At 37.7% G+C, this 19,819-nt stretch overlaps 2 protein-coding genes across 2 annotated transcripts in view; one reads left to right on the forward strand and one right to left on the reverse strand.

Moving 5' to 3' along the window:
- The window catches only part of LOC140930876 (uncharacterized), a 16,948-nt gene extending 16,260 nt beyond the window's left edge, over positions 1 to 688 (forward strand). The window contains exon 3 of the mRNA XM_073380588.1: positions 1 to 688. This exon is cut by the window's left edge and continues 928 nt beyond it. The gene's annotated coding sequence lies outside the window, so the exon portion shown is untranslated.
- Positions 689 to 9,063: 8,375 nt separating this feature from the next.
- On the reverse strand, positions 9,064 to 16,616 carry LOC140930879 (cysteine repeat modular protein A-like). Its single transcript, XM_073380590.1, is given in 3 exon segments — positions 9,064 to 9,267; positions 10,047 to 10,620; positions 15,061 to 16,616. Coding segments are annotated over 3 exon segments (2,076 nt in total). The 5' UTR covers positions 16,553 to 16,616; the 3' UTR covers positions 9,064 to 9,257.
- Between the last annotated feature and the right edge of the window lie 3,203 nt (positions 16,617 to 19,819).

The raw sequence follows: 19,819 nt of genomic DNA on the forward strand, positions 1-19,819 counted from the left end.
ACCATTCTACCGTTTGGGGATTTGCGTTTTCGCGAAAGCCATTTAGTTCTGTTACTGTATTTAACCTCACTGAATAAAGGAAGTAAAATCCCATCTGGGTAACCGCGACGCCGGAGACGCTTCCAGAATTTCCCACGCGTTTCGCTAAAAGCTTTAAACGTGGAACTATTTCTAGTATTGCGCATAAGCTCGCCTCTAAGTCTAATAAAGGCCCCCTTGTTGCTCGCGGGAATAATGTACAGATACTTATTTAGTGGCTTTTGATAGGTAGAAAACTGCAGTGCGCTAAAATTAGCATCTTTGTAAAGAAATAAATCCAGAAACGAAATACTACTTTCGTCAATAACATATGTAAGTTTGATACGATTATTCTTGCTATTGCCCGGAAACTAAGAAACTCTAATAAGTTTACTTTGGGACCCTTCCAAATAAAAAATATGTCATCGATAAACCGCTTGTACTGCTTGTACAAAAGTAGATGACTAGAAAATTATGTGACAACATCCTTTTCCAAATAATACATGAAAGCATTAACGGCCGTGACTGCGAAAGGTGTTCCCATAGCGATCCCAAACGTTTGATGAAAAATATCTCCACAAAATTCGGTTTTGAGAAAGTTATTCTGAAAAACAAGTCTAGAGAAGTGGATCAGAAGTGTGGTCTCAGGTGCTTCTGCCTCCCGAAGTAGCAGGTCGAGAGCTATCAATGTTTTCTTAGAGCAGGTACGTTTTTTATTGGGGACGGGAGGGTCCTTAGTAAATTTTTTACAAATTGGGGAGTGTCAATCCTGTTTTATTCTCAACCGGGGTAGGGTCATAGTTTGTTTGGCAAGGAAAAATTACTCCATGTCGCTTCTATTTTGTATATACAAGGAAAGCTACCAGTCAAGATTAATCTAAATTATTTACAGGTGTCGAATATCAAAAAACTATCTTCTCCCAACTAACATAATTGTCTCTGTACCTGTGTCGCTTTCGCCTATATTTTGATGTTTCCGCGCGGGGTTCTGGTATAAAATCAGTCTCCGGTGAGGATTCTTCACTTAAGCTACTCGGGCTTGAACCGACAACTTCGGAAACCACCTTAGGTCTTCATCTTTCCACTTCCCTGGACTTGCACTTTCACTTTTTCCCGCAACCGATGTGCCACCAACAGAGTCAGAGGAGTAGCAGGCATCTTTTTAGAACGGCAAGTCGGTAAACAGCCACAATAGCCACAAGTTGCTCCATCTGACCTCATGAAATCCTCGCATTCACCACAAGCACATTTCTCTCTTTTTATTCCTCGTACATCCTTGCCCATTTTCAAGTTTTCACCGAACGATCACACGCCACGCAATTAACTACTTTGTTCCCAGATGAACGCGGTTATATGAGTAACACTTCCAGTTTGTTATTTTCAGTTCCGGTGACATGATGATTCATTCAGTGAATTTTTAATACAAGTTTCTGAGCCTAAAATAGAAAATACCGCAAAAAATGTCTCGATTTGACATGCACTCTGAGAAGGACTTAAATAATATTGGTTCAGAGAATTGTGATCTCATGCCTTCATTTTTTCTCTAGAATATTCAAGCCGAGTTTCCCTTAATAAAACCTGCTGATGATTAGAAGCCTCACTTAGACACGGTAGAATTTAATTTTTGGATCATTTGGGTAGTGGTTTAAAAATGGAGGAACTGTCAGGTGACACACACGAGACAACAAGGAATAAGTTGGTATTTTCAGGTACTTGAAGTGAATCTCTTGTAGACAAGAACTATATACACTGCTATATCTCAAATTCAATGCTACCTCTGTACCCATTTTGCCATTTTTTACTACCTATTTTTCATAAATTTCATATGGTTTGATCAGATATGCAACCAGAATGGGCCCTTAATACGACTAGTAGTCTCTCCCCGTGACAGTATGCCTTCATTACGTTGCAATTCTTACCACATTTCTTGGAACTCTTGGGCGCTTTCCATTTAGTCAAAATTTCCCGGATTTTCGGTTCGGCCGTAAATGGCACACGTTTCGTCGGTTCGTCCCACTGGAAAATTCCCAGAAAAAGTGGAAAATCTAAAAAGGTGGGCCCGTTTTCCCGGTTGGAATTTCCGAACGGAATGTCGTGTTCCATTTACGTTTCTCGTAGTTTGTACCAGTTCCTGAGGTCCACGGTCGGGCACCGCGACGTACTGGGGTTTACGACCAAATGGAACAACTTTTTACCAATCGGAAATTCCACTTTTGCTCCCACCGAAATTTCAGGGTTTTTTTCCTAAATGGAAAGCCCCCCTTGTCACGTTGCGTCCTCCCTAATGCAAATTGGAGTATCGTATCCATTTGCAAATAAACGGAAACATCAATATTGGGAAAGGGGAAAAGAATTACACACATGGAAAAGTCAAAATAATTGTTGGAGAAGGCTTGACACGAGAAATTAGTTTTAGCCAAGTTTTTCAACGAAATTTGACGAGTATTAAAGGAACATTTTTACTCTGAGCTACGGCACTTTAATCGCGACATTTGTATGCCTTGTTAGATAGTCCAAAAAATCAACCAAGAGGTCAATGTATTTTGAGGCAAATCCAACCACAACAGGCTTTGTAATCCTTTTTTTTTTTCAAAAACTTTCTTTTTCAACAATATTAAAGGCAAAATGGGCCCTAAATGCAAGTGGTAGTCTCTTCTCATATCAGAAACTCGCATAACTGTACGGTGTATGTACACTTTTACTGCTACGACTGTGATCAGATATGCACGCGACATTACCTCTAAAATGCCTCGTTTAATAATACTGATATGACATTCCAAACAATCAACCGAGGTTAATGTATTTTTGGTCCTGACAAGTCAAATTGACGACAGGCTCTGAATCTTTCTAAAACAGCCTCTCTTGGGGGAACTAGTCTTGCTCTGCGTAAAAACTAGATAGTCGCATTTATAAGAGTCAATAGAAATAGATAAAATTGTTGACTCTTTTGCTAAATTATTGTTAGTTGATTACTAGTTTTAATATTTATAACTTGTTATTGTCACACGGCATATCCGAAAACCAGCATGTTGAGCCATTTACCGTGTTTAAATAAAGTTGATTGATTGATTGAATTGAACCCTCAAGGCAGAGACATGTGCCATTCACGAGGGAACCATTCGACTGTGACGTCTAATCACTGTATTGCTATATAACTAATAGAAGTTCCTTAAATAACCTAAGTTTCACCGTCACGTATATAGGATGGTTTTCACACATTTGACACAGCATTTTCTGTGTTATTTCACATGAGATATTGTTATGTCTGCAATAGTGACAACAGTGTTCAAAGCAACAATCGGTTTGCTTTTACGAAAAGGAAGAGCAACTGCAGCGGAAAAGCTTAAAGAAGGTGATGTTGTTGATCAGAAATTCCGTCGCTTGATCTTGCGCGAAATTGACGATGTCAAATCCAAGTTGGATGGACTAGCAAGAAAGGACTTATTATCAAGCTTCAGCTCATTTGCAGAAGGTATCCAGTATTTGTATGAAGTGTTTGGCAGATCAAAGACAATAGCCGAATTTGAAGATGTTAGCACTGATCAAGCCACGGGTGGCGAAGACGGAAGGGAGATAAGAACTCTCACGAGACGAATGAATTTCATAGATGAGACAGACCTGCAGGATGAATCAGTTAGAAAAACACTAGAAATCGCGAAAAAGAGGTTTGAATACGCTCGTGAGAAAGCTAGAGATGCCTTTGCCAATGAGGCACTGGATTTGCGTGATCGCATTCTGGCCATGCAATATCGAGTTATGGCAACAATACTACAGAATTGTGAAAGCCCCCAAGATGCACTGCCAGCATGTAGAGTTTGCTTGGAGGAACTGCACTCTTTGACCGCTGTTAAGGAGTATTTTGACGTGCAGCTCAATAAAGGATTCCGGGCCCGATTTAGCAAAGACGAAAGGCGAAAAGTCATATCTGCCGTCTGCCATCTTAATCGAGTTATTTACGATGTCACCCTCATGTTTGGGTTTGGCCTAAGAGAATGGCCTTGCGTTGACACGGGCAAAGAGGAAATTGACCCGATTCGTGACGAAAGACTTACAAAACTTCTACGAAAACAAGGCATGGAACACTGTTTCGTCAAACCGTGGTCGTTTGGTCAGGAGGGTGAAAAGGAACAAATATTGAAAAGTCCTGTAGGTATCGCTACGAATACACTCGAGCAGCTCATTGTTGCGGACGATGGGGATAAATCAATCAAGTTGTTTGACAGCAACGGGGATTTCAAAAGCTGCGTTTATCTGCAAAGTGATGATGACAATACAGAGCTGCATATTCTTGATATTGCTACTGACGAATATAGCAATAACTATGTACTGATCGGACGTAAGAAGTCCCGGACTAAAGAAAATGAGCTGGAAGTTAGAAAATTCAACCCAACAACTTCCCTTCTTTGCACGTTTTCTGTGAAAAAAGGGCCGTGGGGACAGGGTAAGCTGACAATTTGTAGCGAAAATATCCTGATATTAAGAGGATCAGGATCTGGAGATGTGGTAGAAGTGTATAAAGGCGATGGAAGATTTGTTCTTAGCTTCGGTGGGGGACTGCTTAAAAGTCCAAGAGATATCACTGCCACTGGGGACCACGTTATGATCATGGACACTGATGAGTGTAGCGTCTACCTTTTCACTCTAAAGGGAAAACAAAAAGCCAAAATCACTGTCGACATTCGTGGAGATCACCATTTGAGAGCTGCATTCCATCCTACAGGTGAACAATTTGTTGTGGCCGGGTACGAAAGAGAGACGTCTTGTTTGATAATGGAAGTTTTCACCACCGCAGGAGAGTTTGTACGAAGGATTCAGTTCGATGAAGAAAACACTGATTGGCTGGGAGGAATCACAGTGACCATGGAGGGTCAGGTTGCTGTAATAGTCGGAGGGGAGAGTGAAAGCTGCAAGGTGAGGATAATTACCTTGTAATCAAGACTGATTCGTTCTGTCAAACCAGTTCATCAATAAGATTTGCAGCGAAAAGGATCTAACCTGATCATTCTTTCAAAGCAATTAGGTTAGCAATAAAGTAGGGTCATTGTGGAATTCTATAGTCACCAAACCTGACTAGATACGGCAAGACAGGGTTAGTTCTTTTAAGGTGACTCTACCCAGTCACGGTTATTTTGTGAGGATACCATCCTACTTTGAAGCTCTATGGTATCCCCACCTTTACTTTGGTCGTAAGTCCAACATATAGCATGGATAACATATAGATCAATCTACAATACAGCGTAAAATTTTTGGCGATCGAAGTAAATGTCACGTGGTTAAAGTGCCACGCCTCTTTCGGGTCTGAGTCGAAATTCTGCTGTTGCCGGCATTTTTTCGTGAAAGTCTCTCGGCTGCATATAGTGCGCCTTGCGTTGAACAAAGTTTCACCAAAATCGCAAAGACCCAATTCGAGAAATTCAATGGTTTGCAAATTTAGGTCATAATTTGTGTAAAAATGATAAGCAAACTTTACACGATTATATCTAATAAACTATGAGATTTATCTCTTTATTTTGGGGATGTTAATAACAGATGGGTCCTTGCAAGTCAGTAAAAAGCTTTAGGGCCTTCTAAATGCGCGCGATTTCGAGCAATGCAAACATATAGAAATTAGCGTTTTTTTGTTGACGTTTGTCAGCGTTTAAGAGTCCTTCTCACGAAAAAAGCATTTTCTTAAAAATTCGTAGTTTTTTTCCCTTCAAATTTTTTTCAGGGCCGCAATTGATTAACCAACTACCCGGATTCTGAATTTCATGGTCGTATGATGGTACCCCACAAAATAACTGGTTCGAGTCACCTTAAAAAGGTTAGTTACCACATTGAATGATCTCGAAGGTCTATGACTTTACTGCGTTTCCTTCTCGCATCAGCACAACCTCGTTGTTTTTCATATTTCTATGTATTATTGTGAAGTATTTAATGGCTATCTTTGAGATCGTGCTTGTTTCATTGAGTGGAACAAGGTTATCCCTGTTTTGAACTAATGTTTTTACTCGTGCTTCAATTTATGCTTGGCTCGAGAATTAACTTTCCATTCAATACAGTAAAAATTAGCGACTAAGAACCTGGTTTTAAAAAACCTGTTAGGCTATAGCCTAAAAAGAGCATGCGATTTACTGTTTTGAGAAGTACATTTTGTAAAACTTTTTCGCGTTACATTTGTGACAAACAACATAAGCTTGCCACTAGTAGACTATATGCCTATGACAAGTAGATGGGAAATTCAAAATTAAGTGTTTCGAACGCCAGTTCACTGTTTTTTCGCGACATTTTAAGTGCTCAAAACGTGATTCGAGTTATCGAGGGTAAAATTGTATAGAAATAATCAGAGGATAACAAAAATTCCTCAGTCGAGTTAGCGAGAGGTTCGAATTATCGAGGGTTCGGGTTACTGAGGGTGAAATTACAGTAAATACATGAAGGAAATCCAGGGGAAATCGATTTTGGTTCGAGTTATCAGGAGGCGACTTTTATGAAAGTTATGCATGCCAATCACGTGCTCGTTCTGATATGGAATTACTACTCAAAGTAATTTGAAAAATTGTGATTTATAATATTTTCCTTGGCATATATGTTCTTAGTAAGGATTTGCGTATTTGTCAGCGTCTTTTTCACTTGAAGCATAGTGAAAATGAAGAGTAAAGGACTTGAATTTGAATGGGCAAGGAACCTTGTTGCAATGTTTGTTGGAATTGTTATGATCCAGTTAATTGTTTTAAATGTAAAAGTAACTTATCTACTTTATTTTATTATACTTCCTCAAAGCCTTGTAGCCTGCTTAATGTTCGTTTCCAAGTCAGTTACTGATATTAATGGTGTTTTACAAATACGAAATCTAATGGCTGTTCTGTTAATTAGGAAAGCCGAATTTGACGCGACGTTTCTGGAGTATGTAATGTGGGATGCTTATTGTTAACGTTTTGTGTTTGGTTTTAAATGATTAATACTTCTTAAACCACTTCTTGAAAGTAATATGTGAGGACGCTAAAGAAGGATATACTTGTGATCACAGAACAAGTCAAACTTGTTATATATATGTTCTGCTTCAGTTTTGTCCTTGTTTTTTATATATTATTTGCCTTGATTTTGGGTATGGCAATGAATAGAGAGATTTTTGTATGACCTTGAAAAATGGTTTCGGAAAGTGTTGTTATTTGTTTTATCAGCCAATGAATGAAAAGATCAAAACATGGACTCTTCGTTTTCCGCCAAAGAAAACCGTAATATGGAGAAGGCATTGTTCGACTGGCCAATCATGTTGCAGTATGACGATAAAGCGAAGTATCGGTTGATTTCTAGAAAGTTCTCGGGCATGAAGTTTTTTCACGCGAGCGTTCGTTTAATTAACCAACCAAAAGCCACGCGCGTTTGTATCCGTTCTATAAACCAATCAAATCGCTCTATTTCCGTTGGTTTTTTGTTTCTGTTTTGTTCGCGCGTTTTCATTTCAAGGTCATATGAACATTGCTCTAAATGAACATTTGGTACTCCAAAAGAATACTAGTAGTAACAAGGGAATTTTCAACACATCTGCGCATATTTTCACGGGTTAAAATTAAAAGGTGTTGACGATAAGTTTTGTACTGTATTTTGATATTTGCATATAGGAAGTAGACATTCCCTATTAGAAAAGTAATTATCTTTAAAGCTTTCCGGTTATGTTTTTATTTTGAATACGAGAGCTTCAACTTAGTAAAACAGTAAACCTACTCATCTTATTCCAAAAAACTATCAAACACTAGGCAAATTGATTTTTTTTAATTCTTTTTTTTTTATAGAATGTGTGGTCTGCAGACTCTGCAGCTCTTCTAGACTACTATATTCGTTTGTCCATATGACCTGCATCTTTTCAATTTGAATAAAAGGTTAAAAGCATTTATTTGGTCCCTTGTCTGTTGTTTTGTTAAACTAATGAAAGCGCACCTTCCTTCAGTGGAACCCTTTTTGTAGTACCATGAGTGGGCCATGGAAATGTGGTCGTATTGACATGGTGGTCCCAATGAAGGGATAGCCACTCATGTGGTATTTGATTGGTCGTAATAACTGGGTGTTCGTGCAGTCGTAGAAAAAGGAAACGCTGGATTTTTCTTACCCTTGTTTAAAATATCAACCTCGTCCCCAGGGTTTTTTTCCCTAAGCCAGTGAAAAGCGCCCTGGGGACGAGGTTGTCAAAAGAGCCATTTGCACCCCAAACACAGTTATGATTAAAAAGGTGAGAGAGTCTGAGTTCTTAGACAAAGAACATACCCAGTATCCTTGTAACAGTGTTTTCTCATCGCCGAACGTTAGCCCTTCGCATTTACTCTGACAAAAGGTTGGCATTCGCAAATTCGGCTATTTAAGGTCACATGACCAGTTTACTTTATCAGACTTTTTTTATTTGCTTTCACAGCAAGGCAATACTATAGGTCTGGATAAAATCTAACCCCTTCATGCACTGGTAAAATCAGTCTGTTATCGAATTTAAACCAAATGAAGAGGATTGTTGGGTTATAAGAGGCAAAAGTATCCAGAGCCTGTGTCATGGGACGATTTTTTCCCTTTTTGTAAAGTATATTGGATATTTAACAATTATGAGTCAATAGCCCATTCGGCCTTCGGCCTCATGCATGGGCTATTGACTCAGAGGCCATGAGGGCGAGAGGAATAATTGTTTTAGTAAAATCCAACTAGTTGGTCAAAAACATCGAGAATAAAAATCCTTTTTTGCCGCCAAAAAGCGCGCGCTTTTCGCTACTAGTAGGCTATAACATATAGCCTAGTAGTAGCTCAACCAATCAGAACGCAGCATTGATAATAGACCACTAGCTGGATTTTACTAAAAAATTATTATAACAGCAGAATCCCAGTCAGTGTGCTTCAAATGCTGACAGATATTTATTCGAGCAAGTAATTGGCATTCTTTCCTGGGCATGCTAGATAGGAATTTAAAAGCATACTAAAAACGTACCAGGACTGTCAGGGAAAAAAAACATTCTTGAGAGAAAAATGTCTATTTGTATTCTTTCAACTGAAATTAAGTAATAGGGTAAAACAGGGACTAACATCTATCTTTCCCACTCAAAACAACAATAACAACAAACAAACAGAAATTAACAAAATATACAAACAAATGCTGCTCAGTTTTTTGAGCCATTTTTTTTAAAATTAGATGTCAGTGAATTCCCTCTCATTGCAAAGGCCTCTCAACTCCAGAAGATTTCATCATATCTCGTTTGTTGTAGTCTCCTCTTTGGATTTTATCAAAAACGCCTGAAAGAAACATAACAGGTGCAGTAAAAGTATTGAATAACATGTATTGGCACGCTTACAACTAACTAAGCCATTACGGTTTGTTTACCCTTGAAAACGTCACTAGATGGCGAGCCTTACGATCTAGCATTTTATATACATACCAACAGTCATAAAATCCGATTTTTACACGTCAGTCACCTCGAATTCATTTGCTACCGTTTTGGAATAGAAGAAGAATAAGAAGAACCTTTATTAATTTATACCGCTCAGGGTAGCCCCTTCAGACGCAAAAAGCTGTCTGTTATCAATGGGAGCCCTGAGCAACAACGCACAAAAACGCACTAAACATATGAACATTACACTAATACAGGTAATAATATAAATAGAAAACTATTTTCAATTAAAAGATTAAAAGATGTAAAACACGAAATATCATTAAGATAATTCGTTAAAAAGAGTGCAACCATAATAATAGAAGGATCTTTTTGCAATTTCAGTTCTCACAGCAGGCGGATGTAAGGATCGTACTTATGAGTAACAGAAAGTAATACAATAAATGATAGACAGATTAGTGACAAATAAGTCAATAAATGATACGATGAATTGCAAGAATAAATAAATAAATAAATACACTGAAACTAACTTCGCTTTAATACATGTAGCCTGAATTTCAGCCGTTCCGGGTCTCGTCGTGAACGTTTGCGTTTCGAGGAGACAGCTGAAATTCAGGCTATGACGCATGCCGCTTAGATTTATTTCGAACCTTCTAAGTGTACGTTTTGTTGCACTGTACTTACATTTGAATTGTGTCCTTCTTCTTGAATCGTACACCTCCGATGCAACAAAGAGCCCCAAACTTCGTTTGGGTGCCTTGATGACACTTGTACGAACAGTGATTTGAGAGAAGCGCAAAAGCCTCCATTTGCTTTCCGCCGCCCTTTGGCTGACTGTCAGTGTGGATAATATCTGTTACCTTCGTGTTATCATCCTCTAGTTTCTTTTCTTCAAAACTGATTTTGGAAGCCTCCTTGGTTTGCGCCAGAGTAAATGCTGGCTTTTCCATTTGCTCAGTTTTTAACTGGGTGGTTGTGTGAATGTAATTCTGATCCTGATGAAGGCTATCATCGGATTCTTCGCCTTCCTCGAGAGATATATCAATAGCTCCACTGTCTTGCACGGCATTGGTAATAGTGGGCATGTCGATGTCTCCAGTTTCTAATTGGTTACTCATTATATTTGCTCCTTGAATGCCACTGACATCCCCGGGCAGACTGAGAAAGGGAAGGATCAGCGCTAGACAGCACGAGAAAGACCACTGTGGATTTTTATACCATTTCTTAAGATAGGCATACAGGTGCAGCATGTATTGAACTGAAAGGAATCCGAACACTTGACCGTCAGAAATCTCATTAGAATTATGCGATTGAGAAGTAAAATGTTTTCAACTGTAAGTACAAGCGAGATTAAGCACCAGATATCGATTGCTTCTAGTTTACCCACTATGTGCCCCGTTTTCCTCGAAAATGGACAATGTTTTGTCAATCCCCCATCAGGGATTTACAGGGAAAATTTTCAATACAGTCTAGGGAGTCTGTCTGTGTTGCAGGTTACAATAAATGAAGTATTGAGTTATGAATGCCCCTCAATTTGGATGTGAATTTGAGATAGACCAGTACGTCCCCTACTCTTTAATAACAGTCTCAACAGTGTGTGGGCTTTTAAACCTCCCACAGAATTTCTCACTGAGTAGATTAGACTGGAATGTCCGCATTAAAGAGCAAGTTGCCTGGATCACTTTTAGGAAAACGTAAGCAGTGTCTCTTACCCAGACAAACTATGAATGTCTGTAATATTGATTATCTGAAGACTTGGCAACTGAACTTCAAAGATTTCTTGTCGTTTGAGTTTATTTATAGGACAATGTAGACGAAGTAATATACGTGAGTACCTGCAGGAACGATTAAGTTAATTTGTTTTTTACGAGTTTGTCAAAGGTAGGCAAACAAAAAAGCCCACACAAATATTAAAATTGAATAACAGCAGTTATAATATTAATGATATTAACAATAACAATAATAATAATAATAATAATAATAATAATAATTGTAATAAGTAATGGAAATAGAACTGAGTGGAGTACAATTCAGGGGGTAATCGGGCGAGTAATTTGAAACTACGAGTCCTATTACCAGTTACTTGAGTCAATAACAAAATGCGAGAATCTCAGTCTTGGAATATTTAATAATGTAAGAGAAAGATTCCAAAGCAAAAACATGATCAGTTACAACTTTGGATCAAATCATCGGAATGTGGAAGCCCGACCGAATGATGAACTTTTCAAAAGAAAAATTACATTTTTGTTTTGTATTTAACAAGCTGTCAAAGTCTGAAGAAAAAATATCTAAATAAAAGTCACTGGACCAGTTACCTTTATCCATTTTTGTTTTCCATTAGAAGCTGGACAGCTTATCTGGTCAAGGCCTACTCTGGGACCTTAACTCGCCTTAACTCGCCTTAACTCGCAACTTGAGATTATGTTCAAATTTCCTTATCTCGCCTTAACTCGCCTAAACTCGCATTATCTTGCACAAACTCGCCCAATCTCGCCACTGCCAAGTGGATACCAATTTTAATATCTCATACTACTCTCAGTGTAATTTCACAATTACTCCATAAAGGGAAGACGCCAAAGAACACAAATTTCAAAAGTTTAACAGATAGTGATTTTTAAGGAAAACAGGGTTTTTACCTTTAAAAAAATATGTAATTGACCAATCCCATCCTTCTGGAATTTCCAATAGCCTCTGTGGTAAGGGTATTTCACCACTAAAGATTTGATGAGGTTTTTTCTTACTTAACATTGTCATGCCTTGGAGTCACAACTGGACTCTCAATGGAACTACCAGGAACAGCCTGAACATGCACTAACTCGTTGCCTAATGAAAAGGCTTCAATGCTAAGCATGGCAAAAATTCCAGAGGCATGGGGTCACAGGGTCTAACAAATCCCACATTCACTGTTTGTGTTTTGGTCCACAAAGTAAGTGACATTAACTAAAAGCACTAACAGTGAATCCACGAAAACGTTTTCACAAAATAGTTTAAGTTTTAGTCTTACACTTCTACGCAAGACAAAGAAACACGCTAATTTCAAGATTGCTTTGAATCTCTCAATTGAAGAAAAAAATATTCTCCTATGATTTGTTTCTAATTTTTGGCTTAAAATAAGAAATCTCGAATTTAGAGTGAAATACAAAAACATAACACCAGAATATCAAATTTTTAGTTTTAAGCTGGCTAATGATTTACAAAAAAAGTTTACTTGTAATGGAAAGTTTAATTACTTTGCAAATATAATGCATCCAAGCTGTTTATGACATATGAAGAGTAGTAGCTTACGTATCATCTTATAATCTGATGAAGCTTAATGAGGATTCCAGCTGACAATCATCAATGAAAGGCTAGGATGTAGCCATAATCGAGAATCCTTTAAATAGTCCACATACTGATTGCAGTCCATATTTCTTATAAATAATTCTTATAAATATTTACCTCGTAATAGAAGATCTGTACATTGGTTCAACGTGACATCCTGTATGGCCTACATTGTATTCAGACTGGCAACCATAACCCAGGCATGATTCAGAAGACTTGTTACATTTAGCCCTTAACTGAATAAAGGATTGCTAAAGGTACAATATTTTGCATCGATAGCCAACTTCGTTCGCCATCTTTGAAATTACCCAGAAGATACTGGTAACTCGTGTCCTCCCAGGGCCCTCTCGCTCAGCCTATTGTCCTCGATATGCTTTCTGGGTAATTTTCAAGATGGACGGGAAAACTTCTGAAGAAAAGGAGGAGAACTCGTGGAAAACTTTTGATGTTAAATCGAGAAGTTTCAAAATGTATCACATGCAGGTAAGCTAAGCTAAAGCCTTTTACCCTTGCAACGTTAACTCTATAAAAGCCTTGTTGATCCCAGTCCACTGGCGAGTTTTAGGTTGGAAGCTTCAATGTGGCGTACGTGACATAAAAACACGCACAAAACGCCTGAGCCGGTGATCATTTTGCAAAAATGCGAAGCAGGAAAGTCAGGAAAGATTTATCAGTGACAACTCTTAAGAGTTTGGAAGACAAAGCCGATAGTAGAGAGTGTTTTCTTGTTAATCAAGTTAAATAAGGTATAGTCCTCTGCACAACTATTAACACTTTCTGACATTTTGTAAAAAATAAGTAAGCCAAAACAGAAAATATGGTCATTTATTTTTTGCTGTTTTGCTAGGCTAAGAATGATCAAGAGTTTACTATCAAGTTAACTTGATCCTCCTTTCTTTTGTAGAAATCAAGGTGTCTCTCACAGGATTGCCCAAGTTTAAGGAGGGAGTTTCTAAAATATGGGAACTGCTGTCTTTGCGAAAAGGCATCAGCCTTCATTTGCAAGAAATTAGAATAGATTATCCGAGGAAACGAAAAGGCAATTATTTCTGGCAGTGAAAACAAACAATTGAGCTGGACTCCAAGGGAAACCATCAGTGACATGGAGAGAATGGATCAAATGGAAGACTTAAAGATAAGTCGTAATTTTCAAGGAGAAAGAAATTTCATTTCATTTCAGTAAAATTGATTGTGACATAAAAATTTCCTCAGCTGAGTTGTAATTCGTCAGCTTCCCCGGATTTTTATACTAGTTCTTTGAAGAACATTGACACAGACTGCAAAAACTTTTTTTTTTTTTCAATTCTGGAGTTAGTGATAACAATTGATGACATGTCATGTGATACCTATTATGCTCACCTGCCTATTAAAACATAGTGTTATTGATTTAAAAAAATAAATAAAATTAAATTAAATATCCTACCTGTGCTTATACTACAGCTACATTTTTTTTTATCAATTCATGATTGTTTTGTTTTCATTTTTTTTCCTCACTACTGGTAATTTATTACTCTGCCAAATAATTATATAGCTTTAATAAATGATATATGATGATGATGACAATGATTATTATTATGATACAGCCACCAAATGGTCTAGTTTGGAGTCTAAATGCCATATAATTAATAAAGAACAGGACTCCATATCACTAGCATATCCATACTTAAGCTTGTCCAATTAGGAAAATATTTCAGTTTATTAATTTAAACAAGATTTGGCTTCATTCAACTTTGGAGCTCATCTGAAATTTTTGGTTTAATTTTTTCGTAATTGGACAACATGGAGCCTACTATATATAATTATATAAGACATACAAAGATTCCAAGGCATCTTTATATGTATGTTACTAAAGCATATTATAAGTTTTAAGCCTTATAACCTCAACATAAGATGGATCATTTTCCCTTAACTCGCCTTAACTCGCCTTAACTCGCACAAACTCGCAACTAATAGGCGAGCTCAATTTTTCCTTATCTCGCCTTAACTCGCCTAAACTCGCATTAGCTCGCACAATCTCGCGGCGAGTTAAGGTCCCAGAGTAGGCCTTGGTCACCATTTTCTCATTGATTTTGATTGATGTGCTATGTAGTTAAATTTCATTGGCTAATGGCATTTGCTACTTGATTCTCATTAGTTCGTAAACTGCCCGATTACAAGCTCCCGGTAATCGGACAACTCAAATCGGACAGATTTGGAGTTACAATAGCAAAATTAAACTATAAATATGGGCTGTTAAGAACCAATCAGATTCAAGCATTTTGTTATTGATACAATTATACTATCAGTAGTAATGACTTAATTTTAATAACAATGATCTTACAATCTATCTATATTAAAATAGTAACAATAATAATAATCTTAATTATAATACTCTTACAGGCAATTAATCCGATGACCAAGGTGTTTGCTCCAAGAACTAATATGTTGAAAATGAGAGTATCAATGTAAACGTCGGTCACTGAAGGTAAGTTCTCTGTAGGAATTTTACTGACGGCCCCAACACCCAAGTTGAAAACTGTAACGGCAATGGATGCGGCCATCAATCGATTTTCAAAGGCGTCTTGTATCGGACGATTCCAGGCAAAGTACACTCCATATATGCCAGCAATGACCTACGCTAAGCCAATGTATGATCTGCTTTCCTGCCCCACGAGTATCAAACCAGATGTGACGATTACTTTGCGAGAAGTCTCTATTAGTTCCCAGTACCAGGAGCGTGCTGTATAGTTTTCGTAGAGAAATTGCAGCCCCTTGATTATTTCAGTGCTAGGGGCTGTATCTTTACATCCTCTGATGTCTTCTTTGGTATTTATAACTCTTCGTTTTCTCCAAAGGATTACGAATGTGGCGGCAGGAAGAGCAATAACGTACGCCAATGAAACGTATGCTCCGACAACCAATTTATTGAACAAAGGACCATGACATTGTATGCTGTAATCGGCTTTCAGGTACTTTGTGCACGAGTCCTCATCTTCGTCTTGACAAATTTCCCTGCATGCAAGGGGCAAAACAGCTGCTGTCTTGGAACACGTGCTAAGGTAGGTGATGTACAAGAAAAAGAACAAATTTTTGTATACGGTTTCTTTAGACTGTGATATTTTTTTGGACTTTTCGTCGTCGTCCATTCCTGCTTTACTTGAGATAACAGCTTTTCTTACAAGGTAGCATAGGCCCGCACAGATGACAGTGGCAAAATTAACTGCCATCATGGAAAGTAAGTTTGCAAAAGCATCCACGTTTAGGTCCTTAAAGACGCAGTTAATTGGAGTCATCTCAAGTATGTTTAGCTGGAGTGTTTCAGAATACTTGCCGATTACCTGTACGGACTCTGGCCATTCAATGTATGAGAATGCTTCTAGTAAACCATTAGTGACCTGATAAAATCCAATTGCGATCTTTATTTTGGACAGAAAAGAGTCTGCCACAGTGTTCCCCTCCCCCTTGTTATCCTTTATTTTGTTTGTCCAAACGCAAACTGCTATTATTGTCAAAATAACTAAAACAAATATTAACATCTGGGCGACTATCCACTTCTTTGTTGGGCATTTCCTGCACTGATGAAATTGCTTAAAGTATCCTTTTGTGCACACATCACAGAGTGGACCTTTGTAACCATCCTTACAAATAGAATCCATGCCACCTCTGCAAGACTCTTTTCCTGGGCACTTATATGGAGTTGGTAGGGGATACGCATATTGCACGTCCTCTTTATCAAATGATGGGGAAGATGATAAGAGATTGGCTATAAAATGTCGATAGCGATGTTTACGGACGTTGTTCTTCCATTTCCACCAATAGCCAGATTGCAACGTAGCATAGCCATCTTGGCATTTTAGTCCCTCTGTACATTTTTGACACTGTTCAAACATATGAGTCCGATAATGTCCCTCTAAGCATTCACAAGCACGTAATCCAGCATGTGCGTCACTGTTCGTTCCTAAGGACGATAGCGTAAGAGACAATTTTAAACAGAATTAATTTTTGAGATTTTATGGCCAAGCGTTCTGCACCAAACTAACATGACGTTAACAATCAAAGGCGCGAAGATTCGCGAAGTCAAAAATTAGCAGCAAAACGTAAGTTCTTGTCATTCTTAAAACAATTTCTCTCATTTCTGAATAACTTCAGTTTAAAAAGTCTTGCTATTGGCCGGGAGGAATCTTCCGATGAAAGAAGAAATAGTTGTTCTGTTGATGAAAGGTGTCCAAATGTCTCCCAGCTGCTTGGTTTGTGAACGCAAGGAAAGTTAATGTAAGCGAATTTCAGGTTAAAAATGGGGTCATTCTAAACTCCTGTCACGAAAACCTATATTCTTTTTTTCCCGCAAATAAAAGGATTTTGGCGAGAAAAATCTACATAAAGTTTCTTATCTACCTAAGAGCTGCATGTATCGATGAGTAAAACAATGAAAGAAACAGATTTTTCAACTCTTGATTTTTCCTGACCGTCCCTCCTAACAGGGATAATGAAAATTGAATAGAAAGATACTGATTATCATGTGTTCATCTACCAAGAGGACAGGTTTTGCAGTCCTGAACTTGTTTTCCAGGTGCTTTATCTAGGGCAACAAATGAACCGTTTGGACATTTCTTGCAGCTTACGCTAACATATCCAACGTCATCGGAGTAAAATCCCCCTGAAAGGAAACAAAAAAGGTACATTATATTATGGTTAAAATGGTAATATGATGTTAAAATTCGGTAGGAACAAAAAAAGGTGGCATATGGGCCGAAGGCCATATTTTGAAGTCTTCTGTGATCTATTAACTCAACTGATACTCGGCAACCTGGGATCTATTCTTTTTATACAATGAAAAGAAAAAAAAGATAAACAGATAAATAATTATAATAATGATAATAATAATAATAATAACTACAATCTTGCCTCGTACTGCTCGACGACTGTTCATGGATTTGTGCTAGTCTTAATATTTTCCAAGTCATAAAAACGCTACGTTTCGTCCCTTTTCTTCCTTACTATCTTCAAATCGCACTCAAATTTTCCCAAAGGCTTTTCAAGGCCTTCACTTGCTCAAAGTAGAATGACCGCGCATAGCGAGCGAGTCTCTCGTAGCGATGACACACGATGTAAACAGTTATTAAAACTTCTCGTTCAGGCATTTTCATATCGCCAAGAACTCTTTTTGTCTCGGTTTGTTCGTTTTCCTTGCTTGTAAGCAGCGCTTTTACTAAACTTTTTTTGAGGCATTTACTTTCAAAATCCAAAATAATCTCGCAAATTTTTTTCAAAACTGTTCGGAATGTTGGACAAAACAATGCAAATAAGTTTGCTGTTACGTCAACCGTGTGTCTGTACTGTCTAATAGATCATGGCCAAACCATTCAAGCCTTGCGCATTCACTTCATTCTATAAAAGAGTGGGTATAGACCATGGAAAATTACTGTCTATAACAATGAGCGTGCCACGACTATTTCTGCAATCAATTTAAAATTTTAATGCTTCGGCCAAACGTCGAACTTTTCATGGAAAGAACTAGACTCTAATTTCTGTCGACCTAGATAATAAGGGCCTGTTTACATGGAGATTGGAGACCCCAGGTAGGTGAGGTAACCCGCTTAGGTGGGGTAACCGGCCTGTCAATATAATCACTCATTTTAATTTGATCACGTTTACATGATAAATGGGGTGACCCGCCATATGTTACCTCACCTATCTGGGGTTCCCCAGCTCCATGTAAACAGGTCCTAATTTAACTAATCGTCTGTTGGGTCAGACGTCGAACTTTGGACCCGTCGAACCAATCAACTGAATCAGACCAAAAAGTAATTCTAGCCAAACGAGACTAAATATAACGTATAATACAAATTTTTAAGATGGAATCCACCAGGAAATTGAGTAATTTTTTGATTTTCAGTGGACAAAAATCTTGTACCAGAATAATTGCATTTTTTCTTACATTTTTCAAGGGCTAAAGATGTAATAAATTATCTATAGTAACACCCAAAAAAATTTCTCATGGGAGCCCAAAAAAATGAATGTCAAATTTCACGGAATTACATCTTATACATGAAATTTTCAGAATTTTACCTGTGTAATCACAATTCTTGGGAAATTTGACATTCATTTTCTCGGAACATTTGCACTATGGCGTCATTTTACTACTAGGACCAGAATCCCTTGCGTTTTTCCTTTCATATTTAAATTTGGTAATCCCAGCGAGGTTTAAATAACAAAAGCCCTAATTTGCACAAGAAAGCAAAACCCTGAAGGATTCTGGTTGTAGTAGTACGTGCAAGTGGTCTATTCTATGAAAAATTTTCTTTGGTGTTACTACAGATGATTTATTACATCTTAAGCCCAAATGTAAAAAAGAATGCAATATTCTTTAAATTATTCTGGTACAACGTTTTGTCCACTGAAAATTAAAATTACTCAGTTTTCTGGTGGATTCCGTCTTCATTTATTTGTTTAGTTCCTCGCATGTGAAGATGAATGTTGGTCCCGGAGATGATCTAAGTTTGGTTCGACGTTTGAACAAGGTCTAAGTTACCTGGAGGGCATGATATGCATTCTTCAGCTCCTTGAGAAGTTATATTGGAGAATGTACCACGGGCACATGGTAAAAAAGCCTTAGGATCATGATCACCAAGTCTCCGTATATCTACAGGCACTTCTTTGAATCCCGAGGCCAAAAGAGCAGTTATCAGTTTTTCCTCATAGGTTGCGGTAGTAAATCTTAATACGATCTTTTCCGCTTGCGACTCGTGTGGGTTTCTAGACAAGACAAAGTATGATACGAAAGAACGAACGAAAGAAGGAAAGCAATTTAAATAGCTTTAAATAAACGGTTTATATACAAATACATCACATTCGTTGACGGGGTCAGCAAGTAGCTTACATGATAGTTGGGGCGGACCAGCTCTTTTTTACTGTTATATTCATAGTAATTACCATTCCTATCTATTAAATTTTTCACTGATATTGAACCAACTGTGTTTTAGATTAAAAGGTACTTTACAAAATCAACAGTTCGGAGTTGAGTATTAAGTAATATGAGAAACTTCTCTTCTCTGAGTCAACATAAGAATTTTCATTTTATATAATATATAAGAGGATACTTTTACCTGGCATTTAATTTGTTCACTCTCAGGAATTAATCATAAATTTAAACCCCT

The sequence above is a fragment of the Porites lutea genome, chromosome 3, assembly GCF_958299795.1.
Source record: "Porites lutea chromosome 3, jaPorLute2.1, whole genome shotgun sequence".
Classification (NCBI taxonomy): Eukaryota; Metazoa; Cnidaria; class Anthozoa; order Scleractinia; family Poritidae; genus Porites; species Porites lutea.